Source organism: Anoplopoma fimbria, chromosome 8, assembly GCF_027596085.1.
Source record: "Anoplopoma fimbria isolate UVic2021 breed Golden Eagle Sablefish chromosome 8, Afim_UVic_2022, whole genome shotgun sequence".
Lineage (NCBI taxonomy): Eukaryota > Metazoa > Chordata > Actinopteri > Perciformes > Anoplopomatidae > Anoplopoma > Anoplopoma fimbria.
Window position 1 is genome coordinate 5,188,859 of NC_072456.1, and position 23,851 is coordinate 5,212,709.

General features: G+C 41.0%; 1 protein-coding gene across 1 annotated transcript in view; it reads right to left on the reverse strand.

The window, feature by feature from the left end:
- Positions 1–23,851, reverse strand: part of ctnnd2b (catenin (cadherin-associated protein), delta 2b) — a 140,032-nt gene that overhangs the window by 110,416 nt on the left and 5,765 nt on the right. Inside the window, 1 exon segment of the mRNA XM_054602194.1 lies at positions 10,732–10,844. Within this exon segment, the coding sequence (XP_054458169.1) occupies positions 10,732–10,844 (113 nt within the window).

Below are 23,851 nucleotides of genomic sequence, written 5' to 3' on the forward strand. Positions count from 1 at the left end.
CTACAATGACTGTTTCGTCTTCTTCATCTCATAATGCAGTCCGCTGTCTCTATCATGTGGCCCTTGCCTTGCGGGTCAAAGTGGTCCCTTCAGAGTCCCCCCAACCTAGTTACATTCGGGAAAAATAGCTACAGAAAAAGGGCCACAAAAAAAGTGGGATAAGTGTGGCTGAGATCACCACAGCTGTAAACATTGTTGTACGGTTGAGGTATTAGAGAAATGACAACCCTGACATGATGGATATTTCTTTAATCCTTGTGGAAAACTCTAAATTAACAGCTCATAGCAACTGCACACAATAGAAAGGAACTAACATAAACATATTGTGAGCCTGAATGAATGAAGCAAACTGTAAGTTTCTCTGGCTACTCCCTGTTTGTAGTGTTAGACTGTTCTGCTAATTCAGCTTTGTCTGTCATAAAGTAAACTGACCAGTATTTCTTTCTTTTTTTGCCAATAACATTACAAAATATGTGCAAAAAACCCCTCTACTCCATTACAGACCAACAGAAAAGTATAATTTTCTACTTCCACTCTTGTGACTGAAGTCACAGTGTGTGAAATTGCATAGAGTCTTCTGCTAGATAAAAGCTGGCCTTAGCACGAGTCTGAAACAAACAGTACTACGCAAACATTTTCCAGAGCAATACCAAAACTTTTGGAAACCTGGAAATGAAGAGCCAAATTCGTTTCGGCTACGTCACCCAACTGTGTCGATCCCCCCCCCCATTTCCCATCCTGCCTCACTCTCCTTTCCATTCATCTGATCAACAGGGACCACTGACCTTCTCCTCCCTCTCTCTTCATCTGCTCCCCTGTCGTTGCTCAACACTGACTCCAAAAGATCGATACGCAGAGTACAAGAAACGCCAGTGTTTAAAAAGGTGACTCACACCCCACTTCCTATTTCCTCCCGCTCCCCAGATCGATAACAAGGACACAAGCATGAATCCGCCGCTGTCATCGTCAGGCAGTCGGCCTTCTCTGGATCGATTGGAGGTTTTAAAAATGAACATCCTCGTCGCCTACATTATCAAAAGCGCTACCGTCATTATCATTATACTCATTGTACCGTCCATATTAACGAGCTCACAGAGACAAATCCAAATGGTGAAGAAAAGGGAGGAAGTGCTGAGTGTAAATGAGAGCTTTCAATATCAAAGGCCTAGAATGTCAGAGAGGAAAAAAGAAATCTAAAGATCACAGATTATTCATTGAGGCATGAGTGCTCTTGCTCTGATGTTACACCGGGATTTGCTTTGCCAATATCAAGATTCTTTTTCTTTTTATTCAATCAAACTTTAAGAGCCTTTTCAACTTTTCAGAATACCAGATGGTTCAGCCAGGCTGTGATCAACATTCGGGGACGATGGCCGAGAGGTAGTGGCCTTTAACTAAAAGTCTGTTTCATCCAGGCACAATGTCGGGTATAACCATTCAGAGCGCTGGCATTTAGAGAGGAGTGTGTGATGTGATTCCAGATGATACAGTTTATGGGCACGAAAGAGGGGAGCCTATTATTGTTCCAACCCCCCTACAAAAATATAAAAACTGGAAAAAAACACCTTGATGATTTGGAGTTAAATAAAGACTCGATCACAGCACTAGTTGGTAATTGTCATCATAATGTCAAATTTCCTCATTGTTTGCGGGGTCTCACAGAACTCATAACCCTGTAATTATTCCACCACATTTTATCAAGGCTACACGGACATCACCATAAAGCATTGTTCCGAATAGTTATTGTGTTGTGTTTAGGCTATGCATGAACAAATACATACATTTACAGGCAAAGAAATGTACAGTGTGTTAGACCCCAGAGTTCTACTACAAACTGTTATAAAAGTCTAAAGGCTGATTTAAAGTTGTACATAGTATCTCTACACTGTTGTGAGCATTTATACTTGTGTGCTTGTGTGACTGCAACTACACCACCAAAACACTAATTGGGGGTTTCTATGCCACGTTGTTTAGATTATTTGTGTACTTCAAACGATGGCAATTGAAACTGAGCAGAAACAAGTTGGAGTTGGAGCTAATAAATGACAAAGAGATAACCAATCCATGTTCATGGAGAAGAAAGGGGCTGCCGGTAATGCGTAGGAGGAAATGCAATGCTACCAAGCGACCCAATCACAGTTGTTGCAGTCAGTGTCACCGAGACTTGTAGTTACATTTCTGTAGAGGTGCACATCAGGCTACGGAGCAGGCTACAGGTGTATGCGTGTGACAGTGAGTATGCTAGCAGTAACATTAGATCTGTGAATGTAGAGTGTGTACACTTTATTTGTCGATGAGTAAATGCTACCACTTCTCAAGACCCAAGCTAAGTTCAACATCTGCTGATTAAGTTGAAGGGGTATAGCCCCGCAGATAGCTACAACTTCTGACCTCAAGCCTGACTTATTGTGGGCTGACCTTTAAGGTGGACCGGCTATTCTCATTTAACTAACACGATTTGGTGGAGCGGCTGCTGATACACTGATCAAACCCTAAATGATAACTATAGTTTAAAACAACGCTTACTCAAGTGGATGGCAGAGTCCCGCCACAACTATAAAAAACAACATTTGCAAATGATATCGTTGACATCGCTCTCAGAGCAATTTAATGAACAATAGAGACACCGACAGCCAATGGAAATCCATCCAAATTTATGGAAAACGACATTGCAGAGAGAATCATCTTTAATAAAACAAACAGTGTTTTTAAGACACTATCAAGAAGAAATTTACAGCAGCTGTTACTTACAGAAGTAACAGGTCATCACTATCCATGTTGGGGCTCCAATACTGTTGCATCTCTTTAGAGAACATTATGGTTTATCAGTGTGGAAGCTCACATCGTTATCGTCCTTGGTGTGGCCCTTTGGATTTCTTAATTTTCCCACATTCTGCAATGATGCACTAAATGACAGCCTCGCTATAAAATGTGGTCTGTGTAGGATAACAGCAGTGACATAAATCAACAAATATAAGTCAAAGCACATAAAGCAAAATCAATCAAAAAGCAAAGTCTCCGTACTGGCTTCTTTTACTCTCTGATGATCTATTCTCACAACCTCTCTGATGCTTAAAAAAAAAGTCCACAATGACATCGAGGCATTCAGCTCAACTGTAGCTCAAGTCAATACGTCTTTTTGTTACTATGAAGAAGATATTACCTTCCTGCAGGTAGCAACAGTCTGCATCCTTTAGGACTCAGCCATGCAGCAAAGTGCAAGCTCCTCATTGTTAGAAATGATCAGTGGATAAACATAAAGTGTGCAAAATGAATTTGTTCGTTACATAATTGACCTACTTCACAAGTGACTGGGACTTTACCATGGGGATTGTATGGGAAAACCACACAGCATGTTTCCCTAATTAGCAATATCACAGCCATATTTATATCATCATGTGGAATGTGCATATGCAAGGCCAGATGTTGTTTTTTTATGTTTGCTGGGCTTTGATTATTTGTTGCTTGTTGCACTAAAGAAATTAATAAACAAGACTGGACTCTGATGTGGATAATGTGGCATTTAAAGGGCAGTTTTGAGTAACATATGCTGCCAAAAATTACAATAACAGCAATAACAATCACATTTTATTGTTCAGAAGTTCAGACAGAGGGCAGGTAGATACAGAAATATACAACAGGCAACTTTGGAAAAATGGGAAACTGACAAACGGGCAGAATAATGACATGGTCCCTGAACACAACCTAAGCTCTGACCTCGAACAACTGCTACATCATAACCCCGACCAAGGAGGGTGGAGCTATGAGAAACACTAGTCAGATGGGAGAAGCTTGTTTGATGCGGAAAAAGATGCATTTCTATCGCGCTGCTAGCATACCAAAGCACCCTAAACAACACGTTTACTTAAGTAGATGCCTGGCGTTACATGAGCATCAGGTGGTACTAGTCCATAGAAGGTCGCTATGGCAACTTGATAATGTGATTTATGTGATGTAATCTGTTGATGATGAGATGGGGCCAGATTGGGTGTCTATTCTGTTCTACTTTAGTTTGTTCTATTTCTTTATAAATTGTTTAAGATTGATTGACATCATTTAATCATAACATTGACCCTTTGACTGTCAGAAAATGTTCTAATAATTCTTCAGATTTACTCTGCAGGAAAACTGTCCTTCAAAAGACTATAAGATACTTTTCAAAGTGTTTTTTGAATAAATAAAAACAGTTAATAGTTTTCATGGAAGCTGCACCCCTCTGCAAACGTCTTTCTTAGTCTGGGTGTGTGGAAGAGAAGCGGAGGCAGAGCCGCAGCGCTGTGGGTCTAAGCTGGTAACTGAGCGTCATTACAGCTTCTGGGTAATGGATTCCCGCTAGACAGTAGCGTTTTCCCGCCAAACGAGCGGCGCTGGGCTTCGCAGGGTGCTGTGGTTACAGCCAATGCCTATGCGCACACACACACACACACACACACACATGATTACCACTCAGCAGCCGGCATCCGATTACCAGAATATGCAATCTGGACAGCCAAAAAGAGGCAGACGAAAAAATGCCCACCCTGGGAGGAGGTCACTCCTGAGCCAGGAGAGTGGAGTGGCCCGCCACGGTGCCACCAGAGCTCTGATATCTGTATCTGCTGGGTGGTGTGTGCTCGCTGTCAGAGGTCCACTCGGATGATTAGATAGAGGGACTGTAGCCAGGGAGCAGGTAAACACTAGGCGGAGCGAGACATGCACCAACTCAGATAACCAAGAGAGATACTGCTCATGTTATCTGGGTTGTTTCCTCCCTAATTACACTTCTTTGGTCCAAATCTGTTTCTTTAAATTTCCAAATCAGATTGCCAACCCAAAATGCAGCTGGGTCGAGGTCAGCATCAACTAACTGCTTGAGGATTGGTTTAAAAATGCCACCAAACCTATATGCTACAAGAAAGACTCTTGACTGGTGCAGCCAAACCCGACTTAAACCACGACAGGGCTAAAAATATAACTCTTAACCACACTGTTCTGGCAACCTGACTTGTGTTTGGATCGGAGGGATCGACTTTGTGAGAGATCGGATAAAGAGGGGTGAATGAAAAAGACAATATGGTAAGGGAAACGGAGTAACAAAAAGAGGATGAGCAGAGGGGGAAGGTCTCCATACTACAAAGAAAATGTTCCTTCAACTTCAGTGACAGCTGGCAAGACAAAAAGCTTGGCTTATTCTAAAGCAGCTCAGGAATTCGGCATTTTAAGTTATTTCATTTGGCTAATGTCATATGAAATAATTCATATACATACTTATCACACAAGTTACTCAGTCAGTAAAATATGAAACGCAATATAGTTGGAAGTATTGTCTAATTGTAGTTGGTAATTGAGGCTACAGTTACATCTCGAAAATCTGTTTTCATTCTCTTTGGAGGCACCTATGGCCATAAGCGGTAATGGAAGACAGATTTTTGGTCACTTCACAGTGTCGCCGGTCGTGATATTTCCCGCGATCACAGTTGGTAAAACTGCAAATGCAAGGGCTTTCATCAGTTTAGTTACCGCATTCGGCGATAGATAGTGACTTAACAGACCTTTATTTAGTGACAATCTTATTTCATTTTTATTTGTTTTTAGCGTTTTATTATTATATTTGATTATTGTGATTGTTTTACCCTGTACAGCACCTTGAGATTTCATTGTATTTTAAAGTGTGCTATATAAATAAAATCCATTATTATTATTATTAAAGATTACTACTTTAAGCGACAAACAGAAAAGAGTAGTGCTTAAATAGAGACATCTACAATACAATCAGATATATTTCCACCCCAGAAGAACCACCAAAGTATCCCTTGCAACCTTGACATTTGAGGCGGAATGGTCCTTTAACTAATGAGGCGACGTACATCACGCTCTTCTCTCCGCAGACAAAGAAACGTTGTCTCCGTTTGACTTATAGAGCAACACACACACACAGTGGATTTGTGCCTCTTGAAGTGATAAAGCAGCGGCATATGCCGTGGCAGACACTGTGACCTGTGGTGACTGATTAAAACTGGAAACAAAGGCAGAGCTGAAGATCTCATTAGCACCTCTGAAAGTCTTTATCTTCTGCGACACAACAGGAGTCCTGAACTGCCGGCCCCCCCTTCACAGCTGCACTTAACGCTCATTCTTAATTCAACTTTTCTGTGGTTTGGCCAGTCTGTCTATCTGGGGACAGATTTCCATTATTTTAAGTACTTCATTGCTTACTTTTTAATGGAGCTGTCAAATTCAAATAATACAGACAAAGAAAGTCAACTGAAAGGACTTCTAACTAGACGTTAAAAACCTTTTGGTGCATGATTCACACATCGATTGATTGTGGGGATTCCCTTCTGGTGACACAGGAAAAGCTGTATTTTCAGAAGTTGCAAGGACACATAAAACACTGTTAGTCAGTCTCATCCTCTATTTTTTGCTACTTTATATCTAAACAATATCTATCTGGCATCAGCCAAGGTGTCTGAAAATCCCACAGAGTCATTGTATTGTCCACGGTCATAACAAAGCTGGTGATATTATATCTACTGTGCCTCGTCTATGTACCTGTGGTTTGTCTGGGAGTAGAAACTAGAGCTGCCCCTTTGAGAATGCCAATAATGCTGCATTCACATGGAATCGGGCAGACAGTAGACTGCAAACCAGATATCATTTAAATGGACGAGAGCAGGACAGTAGAATAAGGTGAGGCCTGCAGAGAATACCCGCAGTGGTAACGATCAAAGTAAAATATTTTTATATATATATACGATACTCTGTGATCGTATTTACAACCAGATGTTGCATAGCTCCCTTACACAAGGTGAATGTTGTTTAAGTTTGCAAGAGAAAGCTGAATTTATATAACTACATGACTTACTTGAATAATTGTATAAAATAAAAAAAATAAAAAATCACCATGGCATCATATCGTCATGCGTGTTTCATTTTGCTGCCCTGCCATTCCGTCCGGCTGTTAGTTTGTTTTTCCTGTGCCTTCCAGAAAGTGTTGACCGTCTGCCTTTAGTCTGATTCCATGTGAATGCAGGATTCCTGTGATGGAGTTTTCAGAGAAACTAGTATGCTTCCTAGCTTCCAGATAGTATTTCAAGACGGTATCAGCTTCCAAATGATATATTGAATGTTACTGTTTGGACCATTTGGATTACTTTGAGTTGAGAGAAAACAACTGTTATTGGCTAAAAACAAACTCATCTCGGCTCAGGAAAAAAAGCAATGAGTGGACCTTGTGCTGAGATCTTTTTTTTGTCATATGGTTTCCAGTTAATGCTGCGCTACAGGAAGCAAAAGTAACTGGAACATAAAGCTTTACCGTTTAAAAACAAAACCGAATTTATGCACAGTCAACTGTAAATAAAGTAACTTGCTAGATATTCAAGTATATTTGTATGCAACACTGTCCTTCAGTCAACTGCTTTTTCATGCTAAACAACTGACAGCGCTAGCTAGCTAATGTGACACCCATGTACTGAATTAAAGTTAAAATGGTAGCTTGAAGCAAGTAATGGTAGCTTGAAGCAAGTAATGCTAACGCAGCAAGCTAGCATCTGCTAGTGTTTCTTGCACTGTCCCCTGGATTTAGAACATATTGAGACGGACAGCTAACAAAAAAGTGTAGCTTTTATCATGTAACATTAGTGGCTGAAGAAGAAAACAAAATACTGTACGTGCCAAAATGCATCTCAGCCATGCTAACATACTTATGCTAACCTAGCTAAAGGCAAAGAAAATAGAAAGGAACTTGCATAAAAAACGTTTAATTTACTACAGCCAATTATCCGCCAAAATGAAAAAAGGAACAAACTCAAAACACTGCAGTAATTTGAGTCCAGTTTTTCTTCCACCAAGCTGCAGAGAATATATTCAAGCTCCTAGTTTAATTGCTGCGCACAGTGTCAATATGTCTCGCCACGAATGCTACCAAGATAAATCCCTGTTCATGTCTTGTAGCTGCAGATTAAATGTTGCCCCTTCTGTTCGCCGGGACAGACAGCGATGATTCCGAACGGCAACAATACTAATGTTTCAGAGGAGATTGGGCCATAAATCCTTTATACTTTAGGCACTGCAAACTTCTAGCAGTGCCTTGTTGTGTTTTCGCCGAACCATTTGTCCATTCGGTAATTACCTCCAAGTCCAACCAAGTGGATATAAAGCAACGGCAGACGGACAGTGCGGACGCTCTGTTCCTCACTAAATAATAAACCCGGCTAATCAAGTTAGCAACATGGCAGCCTTTATTCCATCTGTGCCCCGCTGGGTGATGAAGTGGAAGACGTGGTTTTTCTTTTGGACTCCACACCCCTTCCATCTCCCATGTTGCTACCGTTTTAAATGGGCAGCCCTGTGACAGCGTTGAGGAGCTAAACGCATCACCAGTTAATTAGACTGGTGAATGAATCACGTTTTTAGACCATCTTTCGGCTCTTTGTTGGTCCAACCCCTCAAATTGAAACGAGAAATACAATGCAGGCAGATGAGTAATTAGTTTGAGACGGATGGAATCCCCACTCGCTTAACGGAATCAAAGAGGAGAAAAGATGATGGATCGTGTGCCTCTATTTGTGTGTGTGTGAGATAGAGAGAGAGAGAGAGAGAGAGAGAGACAGAGAGGCTTTAATCGTGTTACATTGTCCAGAGAGGCAGGCTAAGTGCGTTACCACTATTGTGTCAGGAGTGCTGTCTTCACATCGGGACCGGTATGGAATGTGTAGAATGCGTTTCTTTGAGCTTGGAGCCGAGACGAAGCTCGGGTCCAAACTCAATCAAGCGGCGGATAATGTGACACGTTGTGCACAGTGTACTTCCTCTCATCACAAAAAAGAAAAAGGCCCCGAGCAGAACAATGGACTCCTGTGACAGCTGCGCATTGTTGGGTTCTTTTTAAGATGCAATTGCAGTTTTTAATGGACAATTAATGGCGTGTCATGTTTGCAAAACTGGGGATTTACTTTGTGCCATTAGACCTGAGCCAACATTCAATTTAATCGACCGAAAGCAGTGGCTTTGATCAAGCTGGAGTTGTACACTGACAGGGTTGGCACGATTTTGTCACCAACGAATGTAATTTTGCTCACTGCTGCTGCACAAAAAGGTATTCTGGGAAATGCTGTCACTCCTGATTATCCCAAATGATTATCACAAACAAGGGAAATTAGTGAGATTTGAAGAGATTAGGTTCGTATGTTAGCATAACACAAGGTTGTGTCACATTAAGCTAATTCAAAACGCTGAAACAAATAAGTTGATTTTTAATCATGACATCTGTGGCTGTAACACTCTAATAGAGGTTATAAACAAATCCATATTGAAGCGTTGTTTATATGAGAAATTATTCGATCATTTATCAGTTAAAATCCTTTTGCATTAAAGTGATCTGAGCTAAAAGGTGCAGTCAATGTGCAGTTAAGTGATTCAGGATTGCATCTTGATCCTGTCAATGAACTGAAGTCTGCCAGTGAGTCTTTGACAGATCTATAGGCGTTCTCGAAGCACACCTTACACATACAATGAGGTCTGTAAGAGGTTCAAGTTATCATCCTTGAGCTTTTTCTGTACTTATTTATGAAAATGAATCTGGATTGAGCAACATGTTTTATAAAGTGATAACAAATAAATTGCTTCATGTGTCCTTCACCTCCCTGTTGTTGCTTTGCTCGTTTATTATGAGGAACGAGAAGAGGTATAATCAAATTGAGAGCTGATAACGCAACATTGGGTTCCCACAAGGAGGTCAGCAAATTACAGGAATGTAGTTATATAAAAAAACAAGTAATTAGTTGATGAGTAAAAACAGCTCTTCTTTTGAATTGTAAAACATTCAAGAAGAATTAGGTGGGAAATAATAAATAGCAGCTACTATTTTTTCAATAACTTATGACCATCCATGATGTTGGTCCCAATCCTAACTATAGGCTAGCTACACTATTTAAAAGTTACACTAATCCATCGTTTTTATTACCAATGGCTCCAATGACATTGGGCAATATGAAAGGGGTCGCTCGTAGTCACAAACCCTCAAAGTACCATCAGCCAAGTCTGGAGTTTTTCTCAGTTCTACGAAGTGGTGTAGCGTCTTTCAGTTCATTGTTTTGGTTTTAGTACTTGCAAGCTTGGTGAGTTAAAACTATGACGCTCTACGTACCCCTCTAGCATCAGTTTTGCCACTGTCAATTTCCGTTCCTAGCATTTTACAATGTCTTTTCAAAATAAACTTCATCTTTCACAGGAAAACAACTTGGTTATGTTTAGACAACTTAACTGCTTGGTTAGGATAAGGAAAATATCATGGTTTGGGTTAAGATAATTACATTAGGGTTAGGGTTAAGTCGGCTAAGTTACGTTCAATAACTCAAAAAAAGGTTATGTATTTGCTAAGAGGTCTTATATAGTAACTATGTCTCAAAATTACAGCAATTACTTATTAAAGATAAATGCTACACATATCTCCTTTGAATAAGCACACAAAGGGAAGTATGTATCTCTTTACTTTGATGTGTTGTTGTAGTGTGTGTGTGTGTGGGTAAAGGGACGAAAGGAAAGAGATCTGGTTTCTCTCGCTCTGACCTCCGAACCAAAACAATAGTGAGGTTTCAATCATGGAGTTGGATTTTGGACACAAATCAAGGAGTGTACGAGCTGCAAAGCGGGTCACCTGCGAGAGCACAGCTGACACACACGCAGGTCAGAGCGCGCAGAACAGGATCCGACAGGTGTGAGATAAAACCCTAAAACAAGCAAACACACCTGATGCTAGTCATGCTTCCAGTCTCAGAGCCAAGCTTGCATCTCTCCAGCTGACTGGCAACGATCTGTCGCTCGGCTTCCAGCTCCCTGGTCAGACGTTCAAACTGCAACTCCTGCAGAGAGATGGAGAGAGAAGTGTTAAACGATTTTTTTTATTTACGGTCACATTCACAGAGTCAACCTGAACGTTATTTTTGGCCACCGGCCTCTCTGACATGTTGTGAATTGTTGTGAAATGGACTCTGCAGTCTGTGGTGGCAGAACAGGCCAGATATTGCTGTGTCTGCCACTGTTTCACAACCGAGAGGAGTGTGATATGTCACTAAAACTGTGACACCAAACTCAAGCCGTCACAAATGTGACATTTGTTATTGTGCGACCCGAAAAAACTCCCGAAACAGCTGAAGTTTTGGGAGGATGGATTTAGTTGTTTTTTTTTCACATGAAAGCTTTAGTCTAATGCCTTCCTGACAAATCATCTATACACTCTGTACAGCACCGTGGTGGCTGGTATGAAGGAGGTTGTCAGTCACCTCACCCCAGTTGAAGAACACGTTTGACTGCAGTGTAGCACCCCCGGAAGAAGCACTGTCACCTTCACCCTAAAATATGTGGCCTAAATCTAATTCCATACACTATATGCACTTACAGAAAGAGAAAATGTGCATAAAAACAGGTGGTTTGAAACGCACTTGTGGAAAAAAATCAAGAACCCTTTTTCTTACCATAAATCTGTCTTTTTTTAGTAAGTCTCACCAAAACCTCTTAACTACACAAACTGCATTTCTCATTTAAACTTGATGAATCCATGACTGTCCATGGGGAGATGTGCGCTCCAGACATGTGGTCATTAGTAAGTTGATACCTCTAAACAGCTTTTATGTGTAAGGCTGCCTGTTCCGCTCCAGGCAAGAGTCATTCACCAAAAATGTTACACTATCAGGTGTTATATAACGGTAGGGAGCACACCTGGACACTGACCCGCAGGAATACCCTGAAGCAGCTGTCTGAGTGTGACAAAAAACATCTACTGTAAAAGCAGCATAGGCGAACTATAAATTATGACACAAGAAAACTGTTGAATGTGACCAGATCTCTTAAATCACTTTTATCTACCATTTACCAATGACTGCGTTCCTCCTCCATGAGGCCCATTGTTTCCATGCTTAATTTACGCCGTTGAATGTGCGATGAATAACCACCAATTAACCGGTATGCAAACAAACAAACAGCTGATTATAGTATTCGCTTCTGCTGCTGGCTGCAATCATTATAGCTGATTACACATAACTGAATTTGTTCAAAGAAAAGATGAAAATAATAAAAAATAAAACTTAATTAATCCATTTGTATTGTGGATAGTTTCAAATGCAAAAGGTGTCTGTGGGCAGGAGCAATGGCACTGAAATCGTGATTTAGATCTTAAATTGCTTTCTGACAGTTTTCTGGTGGGTTTCCAGATTATAAAAGTTATTGAATTATAGTAGATCATGTCAGAAATCAATCAATGTTTCCCCTGGTCAGCATTTGAATACAGAGGAGTGGCTCTGACAGAGATCGGAGCTCATCTAAAAGCTATGAAGTTCTGAATTTGAATCTGATGGAGCTCTGCATATTTCATTTGGTTTCATGGTCAGTTGCTGAAATATTAAAGTGAAATTGCTCAGTGTGTGAGGAACCTGGAAGTGACACAAGCGCACACTCAGTACATGCATTACATGTGTTACTGTTGTGCTCATCTGCCTCATGTTCTCTTTACTCATCTGACACATTGCAACATGTTGAACAAGGTACATTACAAATTGCCTGCTGCATATCTAACACTGAACCCTTGGGGAGTTCCTGGCCAAACAAGGCTAGAAAGCTATTGCATTTAAAGTCAATAAAAAGTCAGTCTGCTCTGTTGGCAGAGACACAGCCAGAGAAGCAGAGAGTTTTAATGCTTAAAATACACTCAAAATATCACTGAAGAATAGAAAGAACGTTAATCTTAATCATAAAACACAATGTGTGTTTCCATCCTCAGAGCGCTGACGGAGGGCAGCGTGCCGGTCCCTGGGAGCTTAAACACTGATGATGCCTGAGGCAGCTCCAGGCTTCCCACCATAATGATACCATGTGATCATAATGAAGCGTTGATAAGCTAACAAATCAAACTACAGATTTCCCCATAATTATGCATTGTCTTCTGGCTATTAAAGGGATAGTGCAGTGAAAATATTCTACGCCATCTACTGTGGGTGATACGCTGACTATGGTACACTTCAAAACACCTGAACTATCCCTTTAATGGGAAATGCACACAGTGGCGCACACGTGCATATATAGATACATAGCTGTACATATGCACACGTGCACACGCATAATCATGCACAGACATGAATGCATGTGCATGGATTATGCAACTTATATTCAATAATTAGACTACAACAATGGCGGGGGGAAATAAAAAGTTTCCCATTGACTTTATGACACAGTTGAGTGCTTTGTGCATCTACCAAACAACATAGATGCTCCGCTGTTAAAACCCTAAATGTAACTTCTGTCAGTGGGAAATGTTGTGAGTGCAGAGCAGTCTGTTGATGCTAACAAGCTGTAATGCTTGAACACACACACACAAACAGACACACATACTGTGTGAATACTGTGAGGGCAACATCCAAACTTCGACATGATGATGCATGGATGTGTTTGCACTGCACCGCGGATCGACTACAGCCGTCTCCACAGAAATAGTACAAAAAAAAGAAAAAGAAGAAAAAAATTCATCCGGTTACATCAGGTGCGTGTCATGCTTTTTTGCAGCAAGTGGCCTGAGATCAATCATCACAGTTAAAAGTTTCAGCATGGAGCCAATCATCTGCGAGAAAACACATGGATGATGTTAGTGCCTATGATCTTATTGCTTAAAGGCTAATTTGAAGATAAAAAAGATGTAACCCTTTGATGCAAACACAGAGCATCCACTTGCTACAGAGCTACTAGAAAGCAGCAATCACACACACACACACACACACACACACACACACACACACACACACACACACACACACACACACACACACACAGATGTATGAAAACACACGTTTTTTATACATCTCATCCCTGTGTGGTCTAACTTTTTTTTTGTTGCAATCAAATCAATCCTCATCAGCTGAAGGGAAAGAAAGGAAAACAGAGGACGATAAAAAGAAGAAAAAAACCCTACTTTGAGGCGACATCTCCGGAGCAGATGCAGGGAGAGATGAAATGTTTTGTCTTTTGTTTGTTGCTTGTTTGGCGCTCCTGCAGCTGAGAGCATGGAGGCTGAGTGTGTGCTCGGCGAGCTGACTAACTAGCTGGATGGCGAGCCGTGAGAATTCATAAGGCTTCTTGAAAACATCCAAACAAAAGCGATCTCTCCCTCCTCACCACCCCACCCCTCCTCTCCCTCACCATCCTCTCCCTCCAATTCAGGGCAGACAGGCAGACACCTGTTACTGCAGAGGGATAGGCAGAGACCATGATGGGATGTATTCTCAGAAAGAAAATAGTAAAGAATAAAAAAAGGGGGGGAAATAGATTTGAAAGTAATGAGAACACATACCTTCACATGGACCATGCTTCACAGAGATGACACAAAATCACAGAGTATCCCGCTTCTCTTTGCTCTCCATCTGGTCAAAAAGCAACAACAACACTCGCTCTCCCTCCTCCAAACACTCAACTGTCCCGGGTCAAACACAGCAAGTGATTAGAGAGACAGAAAGAAAGACATAGAGAGAGAGAGAGAGACTCCAGTGTCACTTGAGCTGACTGCAACTCAGCCCCCCTCTCTCTCTCTGTCTCTTTCTCTCTCTCTCTCTCTGTCTAGGTCTCTTTCTCTCTCCCTCTTCGGGGGCCCTGAAACACACACACGGTGTTCACTGAGGCACAAAGGTCCCCATGGCAACGGAGCATTTAGAAGCCCCGTGGCATTATTCATGCAACGTTGCATCACAATGGGCCCTCCCACCGGCCGACCCTGCCAAAAAAGCCCGCCGCTCGCCAGTCGCTCCCTGCCTCTCTCACTCTACCTCTCTCTCTGTCTCTCTCTGAACCACACCATCTGCACGTCTCCCTCTCCTCCCGCCTCCCCCCAAGCCACCACCTTTGAAAAAGCTAGGGGGGAGTGGTATTAGGAGAAGGAGGGGAGGCGACAGGAGTGACAGAAGATGGAAGGGGGGCGAGATGGAGGGAGGCGCACACACTCAAACACAGTACACTCATGCCTACACAGAAACACGCACATGCCTTCACACACTTGCAGGCCATATCCACAAGCCTACACACACACACACACACACACACACACACACACACACACACACACACACACACACACTGTGTTCTACGGATAAGTTCAAGCACACACACACACCTTATCTGCACTCAGCCTTGGCCTGACAAGACAAGCTATTATTTGCACAGACTGAGAATGTGAAAGCATGCCAAGTGGAATTGTATTACTCTTCTTCAACAAACTATAACATGTACGTCTTTTTGTTCAGCTAGTTCATCTTTGCAAATGAACACTATTTTTATGATTTTTGAAGCGCGAAGAGTCAATCAGTAACGATAATAACGATAGGCTATTAACTAACTACACCACCGCCATTAAGCGCAGTTTCGGCACAGACAGCAACCCCCGGTCCTAAAGAGGGACGTCAATGCGGAAGTGTCATAAACTTGCTTTCTCTCCACTGGTCAGCAGGGGGTGACTCCTCTGGTTGCAAAAGATAAAAGAACTCCAATTGTATAGAAGTCTATGAGAAAATGACTACTTCTCTCTTGATTTATTCCCTCAGTAAAGGTCTCAATCTCTAGTTTCAAGTCTTCTTCATTACAGATGATGTTCATTTAGTAAATGATGCTCCATTTAGAGTAAACTACAAACAATGAGGGTGGGCTTACTGTGATCGACAGGTCAAACATGGTAACTTCCGTTCACTGGTTGCATAAAGCAAAGACAGCGACGGCAGTAATCCAAGATGGTGACGGCCAAATTTGCCAAACTCAAGGCTTCAAAACTGATGTCACGATGACTACGTCCACTTCTTTTATACAGTCTATGGTTCAGTGTGATGATGTTTTGTAGTCTCTTTTAGCCACTTGGTAGCAACCGCCTTTTTAAAGAATCATAAAAGCTTCAAAATTCACTTTATCGTAGAACAAAACGTAAAAATCTCTTCGGCTTTTGTTAACGACATACCTTGTTTCAGGCATCTAACCAAAAACGCCACTGACTTTGAGACAAAGGAACCGGAAGTGCAAAAATGCCAAAAAAAGCTAATATGATGGTTTTGTCTCTTTTGGACTCTCTTCCAGCAGCACTCAGGAAGAGTGTTCCATCTCTCATACAACCACCCTCTGCCAAAGTTGAACACCTCAAAAGGGATAATTTGCAATCTAAACTGTGTTTTTGTCCAGTCAGTGAAAGAAGAATCTTAGAGTTTCAAACTGTCACTTATTAAGCCAGCTAGCTTGATGTAATGTGCTGGCTGGCTAGTGCTAGCATGTCCCTGGTTAGCTAACATGTTACCATTTAGCTCACAAGCTACAGTCACCAACTAGTTACTAAGAACTACGCTTTAATGTTTTGAATTTCCAAATTAATATCTATTCAGAATCATCAAACAAGCCGACATCAGTGAAGATTCACATAAAATATATATATTATTTATCTTACCCAGATACAATCTGACTCCAAATGTGACCACATGGCTTCCCAACAGGTCCAACACAGTTGGAAGCCAAGTGAAAAATGTCCCCAGCCCTTGTCTAAAATGTTTTTTTATGTTTTTGCTTTCTTCTATCTTACGTGTCCACTTCCCTCTCCCTGGATGCCTAAGTCTAACTTAACCAATCATGGCATCCCAGCAAATACATGCTGCACATGCAAAGAACCGCCAGTCATTTCTTTATTCAAATTTGGTTTTGGTTCAGTTTACGCGGCTGTTTGGCTGCACGCTGACTGAAATGTGGGTTTAATCGCACAGATAAATGGGAGTGTCTGGGTAAAACACGACAGATCAGCGCGATCAACTCAACGTTTACAGTCTGCAACTCTGAGCTTAAAAGCACAGGATGCAAATACACACTAAAAGAGCATGCATGTGTGCACTGTATGAAGAATGTTGGGTAAGATTAAAGGAGCACTCCATAGATGTTACACACAAAGGGCAGTTTACTTTTAACAAGGAGTACTGCTCAGCCTCCGAAAGCGGTCGCCGTAGTAGAGCTTTGTCAAGTCTGAGAGAAAAACCCTTATAGTTTCATAATCATCTCACGCTAGAGATCCACCAAGTTATACCAAAAAAAGCATGTACTATTTACTGGGAACATGACGTTTGAAAACATAGGCATGTAAAAATATGGAATGGTGACACCAAATTATGATTTCAGTTGCATTATGGATAATGTAGGAAGCCTTTTTTAGAGTTTGACCCATGCCAGGGCCAAAAAGAAACCAGGATATATCATAAAATATTAGAACAAAAGCTGTTTCATTGTATTTGTTCAGGGAGGTAGAGTCTGAACTCCGAAAACGTAGTTTAAATGTAGAATAATGATGACCCCAAATTAGAAACAACAAAGGTTAAAGGGCCATTACGAAGTATTTCACAATTTTACTAACTATTTTCCAACACATGCTATTTAATTACCTATTGATTTTTAATTATTTCCACAGCAAAGCAGCCATTGATCTCCATTCACTTCTATACAAGTAAGGCATTAAAATCAGTTACCAGACTTTTCATCTTTGTTTGGAAGCGCAGTTTAAAGAGTATTACATCGATTTAGCATTGGACTTCCATTAAATTGGGGAACTCACAAAAGACAGATAAAAAACAGAAAAAGGTCAACGGCCGACACACATCGTTAACTTGAGTCCATAGTGAAGATCCCAAAAGCCCCCATGCAGCCTTTCTGATACAAAGAAGAGAGGGACATGTCATCTATGTGTGAAACTGGTCAATTTTAAACTATGTGTTGATGTGATGGATCGCACAGCTTTGTTGAAAGGAATCCAAGGACTTGTAATAAATGGGCTAATCATAGATATAGAATGAGAATAGAGTGGACATTGAGATGCTTGCTGGGTCAATTGACTGGTTTCAAAAATGCTGATTGTTGTTAGTTGTTATGGTGACAAAACATGTCAGTGGGGCCGTAAAGTGCGTCACACATTGTTTCTCCACCGCTAAGTCGGAAGTGGAGGATGTTACGGAGCTGAATGGACTTCATTTAAGACCAGTTCATACTTTCTGTCTTTCTTTCTTATAAAAGTGACAGAGGGGCGGGGCTACACGCACACTAGATGCCAACACTGTGTTACACATCACACTGGCATGAGTTAGTCTCTGACTTACCACAAGTCTGTTAATACGGAAGTAAGCCCGCTACCATGGTTGCAATGGAAACAGTGAACATAACAATGGCTGCCGCACTGACCATCCTGCTATGTTCCTTTGAATGGGAATGTCCTTTCTACTCTCATTCTCTTTCTATGGGCCTCATATAGTATCTGCAGTACCACTAATGTGGTCCTCTCAGTTCTTACAGTAGAAATCATAGAGTCCATCATACTGGTAGAAAAGAAACTCAATGGCCGATATCAGCTCTGCAGATTGGAGTGATTGCACGTGTATGTGAGTAATCGTAGCTTGATAAGCAATTAAGTGAAAAAAGGACAATTAACTATGTCTTAATGAGCAGGTTCTACAATCAAGTGCCTGTCAACTGATTGCATTACTAAAGATTGGGCTCCAATCCAAGCACATTAATGTAGACTGAGGCGGAGACAGATAGAGAGCCACCAGCTTACAAGAGCCGGATGGCCCCTGAAAACCCCATTAAAGCAATTAGTGAAGTAAAATAAATGACTGGAGGACAGTGGTGTGCTGCATAGTTGCAGTGTGTGTGAGTGAGTGTGTGTGTGTCTGTGTGTGTGGATTTGTGCTCTAGCTGTAGCTGTCTCCCCCTCTCTCTCCACTGTAAAGCGGTCTAATTGTGCCCCGTGGTGTTCGCCTGGCATTTGGTTGTTTCAGAACAGGGGCCCTGTTCAATGAGAAAATGTCACGGTGACCACTGCTGTCTGGAGCTATTGTTTTTTTGGCCTGGAAAAATTGCTAGGTAAATCCAGTTGGTAACAAAGTTGTCCCAGAGGCAGAGGGAAACAAGCCAACACGAGAAGGTGGAGAGTGATGGAAAGATAGACACCAGGGAAGCAACTGAAATGAGATAAAGGAGAGAGAAAAAAAAAACAGCGAGGTGGAAGACAGATTCAAGGAGATTAAGCGCTCTCTGGATACCAAAACTACTTAAATGTTCATCCCGAACCAGACAGATTTGTCTTGTTTCCCGATAACTGTGGCTGTAGATCCGGTGGTTTAATTCCTCTCCTCACAGCAGTCTGTCTCCACACGGCCCCATGCAGCAGCACCGATACTGGTTTTAAGCTCACGGTAAGAGGCATGAATTATGAGCAACTGTTTAAAAATATTCAGAATGCAGCATCTTTGTTGAGCACATTGTGCACACGTGAAATAAAGAAAACCAGCATCAAGGTAAAATTGTTTATTCAAACTGCGGGGGGAATGAAAACCTGGAGGATGTTAAAAGCCCGGGGCCGTGCCACACAAGGTAAACACCTAATGGCGAAGAGTTATCCGGAGTCTTCTCGGCACTGTTGCTTTAATCACATTGAAGCACCTTGTGGCCTGGTTATTTTTGTCTCAGTTTATTGCCTGTTGCTGGGAGGATTGCCGATTGACATTTTCCTCACACAAAAAAACGTGCGGTTCCAACTCCAAAGTCCACCTCTCGCCAAGAACGGCCCAAATGACCCCAGGTGTTTTTGCTCCACTAATTAAATGGAGGATGCTTTGGGAGCTGACTCGTGACTTAGACATGAATCCAAGCATGTTGGTCGAAATTATTTAAATTAACCGACTAGTTGCCTGACAGATAGTTAATTGACATGGCCACTGTTTTGATAATCCATTCACCTTTTTGAGTCATTTTCCAAGTGCCAAATATTTGCTCGTCGCAATTTTTCAAATGAGAGGATTTTCTGCCCTTTTGGCTCATGTATGTACATAATCATGCCACACTTTATGAGTTTTGTACATGATGTACATTAGGGTAAGGTTAACAAGTGGATCTCTTGGTCATTGCACTTGAAAGCAAGATCTCTGGTCCAAATCGTAAATTAAGCGTGCTGCATGCTTCCATACTTTTGGACTGTGCCAAGTTATAATGCCTGAGGAAATTAGTCCAGACTTAGCATATTATGTATTGAGAAACTGTTCATGGGCAGGAGTTGTGATGGAATTCATTGTGATAGGCAGACATGGTTGATGAGAGCAGTGTTGGGCAACATATTTGAAAAAATATTTAAATTCCTCATATTAAAAAATAAAAAAAAGTTATTGCCTTAGTGATGGTCCTCTGCACAGATTGATCTAAGGTGAAGATGTTCTGTGTTTAGCACACTTAGAAATAAAGACACTGTGGTTTTATAAGCAGCCAGCCTCGGTTTAGAGGCATTTACTGACCATTAACAACGTAGTATTTGGAAAGTCCTGTCCTCACAGTGAAGCTTTGGGGTTCACACACCTCCGATACTGATTGTTACCAGGTGATTTCTTAATGAAAACTAAACCGTTGTGTTAAGAAGTCACCTAAGAACAATCAAACTACAAATAAGACAACTCTTGCGTCATTGGGAGACACATTTCTGGTTTTATGATACTGGAAAACAGACTCTTCACACCTACAGTTCCTGCTCCAAGCCGAGGAATCTATAATATACATTATTTATATCTTGCTCCAAGATTAAATAAATGTATCTCAATTCTTTCTTTGGCCCTGCTGTCCACTGTTGCCATTAATTATGTAACTAGCTACCAACTCAATCATAGCACCAGTGGTATTGGTTACCCAGAGTGGAGTAAGAGTCCGTAAGTATAGTGTCCTGCTTCTGCTGTTTTGTAATCAAATCTTGTTCAAGAGCATACCAATGCTGCTAATGGCTAGTACAACGTCTCTGAATCATTTTAAGTTGTATGCAGCTGTCTGTCTTCATTTGCATGTAATAGAGGAGCAACCACGGTCTGCCCTCCTCCAGCACCAAACAGCCTATCCTCAGCCTTGCCTGTGAAAAACATGTCTCCATCTTGTGGATGAAGCATAGTGCTGCACTCATCCTAATGGCATTGAGCTATCCAAATAGGCCAATGGGTTTTTTAATTATTTTTTTTTGGAACTTATATAGAGGTCTGATTGAGTGATTTATTCACATAAGCCTATACAGTTGTATTTAGATGGAATTAAAACCTAAAGTGACCTGAAAATGACATTAATTCTGTTTCACAGCTAGCTGAGAACATTTCAAATGGCACCCAAATGTACCCAAATGGCCAATTTGAGGATTCCGCCTTAACATGCAGCTACTGAAACCTCTGCAACTTTGCTCTGCTTCCCTTTATTAGCACCAGTCAGTGCACAGGTGATGTAATGTGGTTAGCTGGAGGTTTTGGGCTGCAACTGCATCATTCAAAAGGGATATTCACTCTAAAAGTTTACAGTTTTGTTAGGTGGTAATGAAATCTTTCATGCCGTGTTCCATCTTTATTTCCAGCACCTCAGTGATATATATATATATACTATGTATATATACTTATGTTTACACCTCTGCAGGGATCTCTGAGACAGAGGCCGAGGGTTTTTATAAGCTACAGTTAAAGGAAAATTAAGAGCATTGTGGAAGTACAGTTAAAGAAATTTGCAGAGAAGATGTGTTTCACTGATAAAGGGGATGAGGAGGTGGGATTTTTTTTAACGACAGCAAAGGCAATACTATGAATGCAGTGTTTGCTGCATGGAGGCTGTATTCGACGAATAGGAGTTAATTTTGAACAGTGTAATCCTTAATCAAACTCGTGGTAAGACGGCGAACAAGTTGATCCCCACTTTTCTTAACTAATAGAGCATGACTGAGATTAGTAACTGCGTATGATGTAACTATTGAATTTCAAATTGTAATACCTTAAGCTACTGAAAAACCTAACTAAGTGATATGTTACTGCCCAACACTGGTAGAGAGCATTTCAAAGTCCATCATAGTCTTAACTGTTCTCATACTTAAATTATATAAATCTATGTTATGCTGGGTTTGTGCTGACTATGGCATGCTTTAACCCAAAACAATACAAAGGAACTGATCAACAAAAAAAGGAAAGGAAAAAAAACATCAAATGATTCATGTTGGAACCTTACTTGTGCAAATCTTTTTTCAAAAATGTCTAAGTAATTAGTCTACCACAGTAGCTGCACTTTGTGTGGCAGTTGCAGTGTCATCTTGAGACCTTGTTATAAGAACAGAAAATAGTTTTGAGAAAGAAATCTGACAAATCTATCAGAGTATTGGCTTAATGATACAACCTTTGAATTTGAATGTTCAGTATCTGTGCCTGAGGGGTTGAAAAAAAGGAAGCATAGAAATTGGGTAGAAAACAGAGCTGATAGACAGAAATCCTCAGAGCTTACTCATGCGTGAGCTGAAATCCTGGATGCAGCGTCTGTCTCTTTCTTCATTTGCCTGCAATAAAATAATCAACATCTAGCACCAGACTTATCCTCATCAAATATAAAGTATGGTATCTTCTCCCTTGCAGTGTCTACCGTATGCTCGGCTCTGCGTAATGTAACTTGCAGGGCTGAACTCAAAGTCAAGCGCTGTAATCAACTCTGCAACCAGACGGAGCATGCACACACACACACTCACACCATCACTCTCCAACTTCTTGTGGATTTCTCTACATCATAAAGTAGTGCATGTACATTGGGTTGTAGTAAGAGCGATAATCTGTATTTCAAGGGCCATTCCAAAACCAAAAACACATCTGCTCCAGCTGTTACTCCACACAGCTCAGTCCATCAGCCTGTTGTAATGTTAAATGTAAAACACATATAGCTTCAGTCTTTAAATGTGACATCCAGTGTTGTTTTTCTGTGAAAGAAAATTTCGAGGCCACTTATTTGGACAGATGCAAAACGATACAAGTGGGAACCATTGCATACGTTCCCACTTGTTTTCATGCCTCCCCGTCTCCTCTCTCCTCTGGCTTGAGACCTGGAAATTGATCTCTGTGCTTCAATATTGAAGCACATTGCAAATTCTAAAATGCATCTTGAGTAGCAAAGAGGCAGGCCAGGGCAGCTATAAGCAAGGAAACACCGTTGTGTCCTTCATGAAAGTCTTTTCGGCAACCAACACATATAAATGAGGCTTGACAAACAGCTTTAATGATTTCACACCATGGCAGGACGCTACAAAAGTAACTGCTCCTTTTGTATTTATAGCTTGAAGTTACTTAATATGATCAAACTTTCTGCCTTTCACCATTTGGTTAGCGCTTCATTTTTTTCTAAGTGCATTACTTTTTTGTCATTTAGGTAGTGATATTACTTATGTCTTCATATTAAATTGAGGATACACCCATTCCAACTGCTGACATGATGTTTAAAAGGGCAAAAAGCTGCTACCAGCAAGCACTAATTTGCTGTATTTCATGCTGTATATTGATTGTGTTTATGTGTATAATATATATCACTAAATCTTATGTAACTTTTTCCACATTACTTTTAATACAAACAATTGCAGTGCTTCAAACAATAATTAAGTAAAGACCCTGGACCTGCTGCTACAGTATGCTGCTGGGCTTCCTGTTTGTATGTGCTGTCAATTTATTTAGCCAATTAGCGTGTTGTCCCACTGAGCTTTTCTTTTTTAAATCTACTCAATAAAAATGCTAGAGATCTTGAAAACCTGTCCTTGGCCAGCTAATACCCTTTGAGCAACAGTTAACAGACACAGAAAGCAAAAGAGAGTCTTCTCAGAAAAGCTAGCAGTTAACGTTAGCTGTCTTTTCCAAGAGGACCACTCCACATTAAAATCTGATTATTTTTAGGTATATTAAGTTTGGTTTATAACAATATCTTGTTATAAACAGACAGATTTTCAGATTCCTGATGTAGAATATAATCATTGTCATCTATGGTGACTGTAGTTGCTGCCTTCTTGAACTTGTACAGT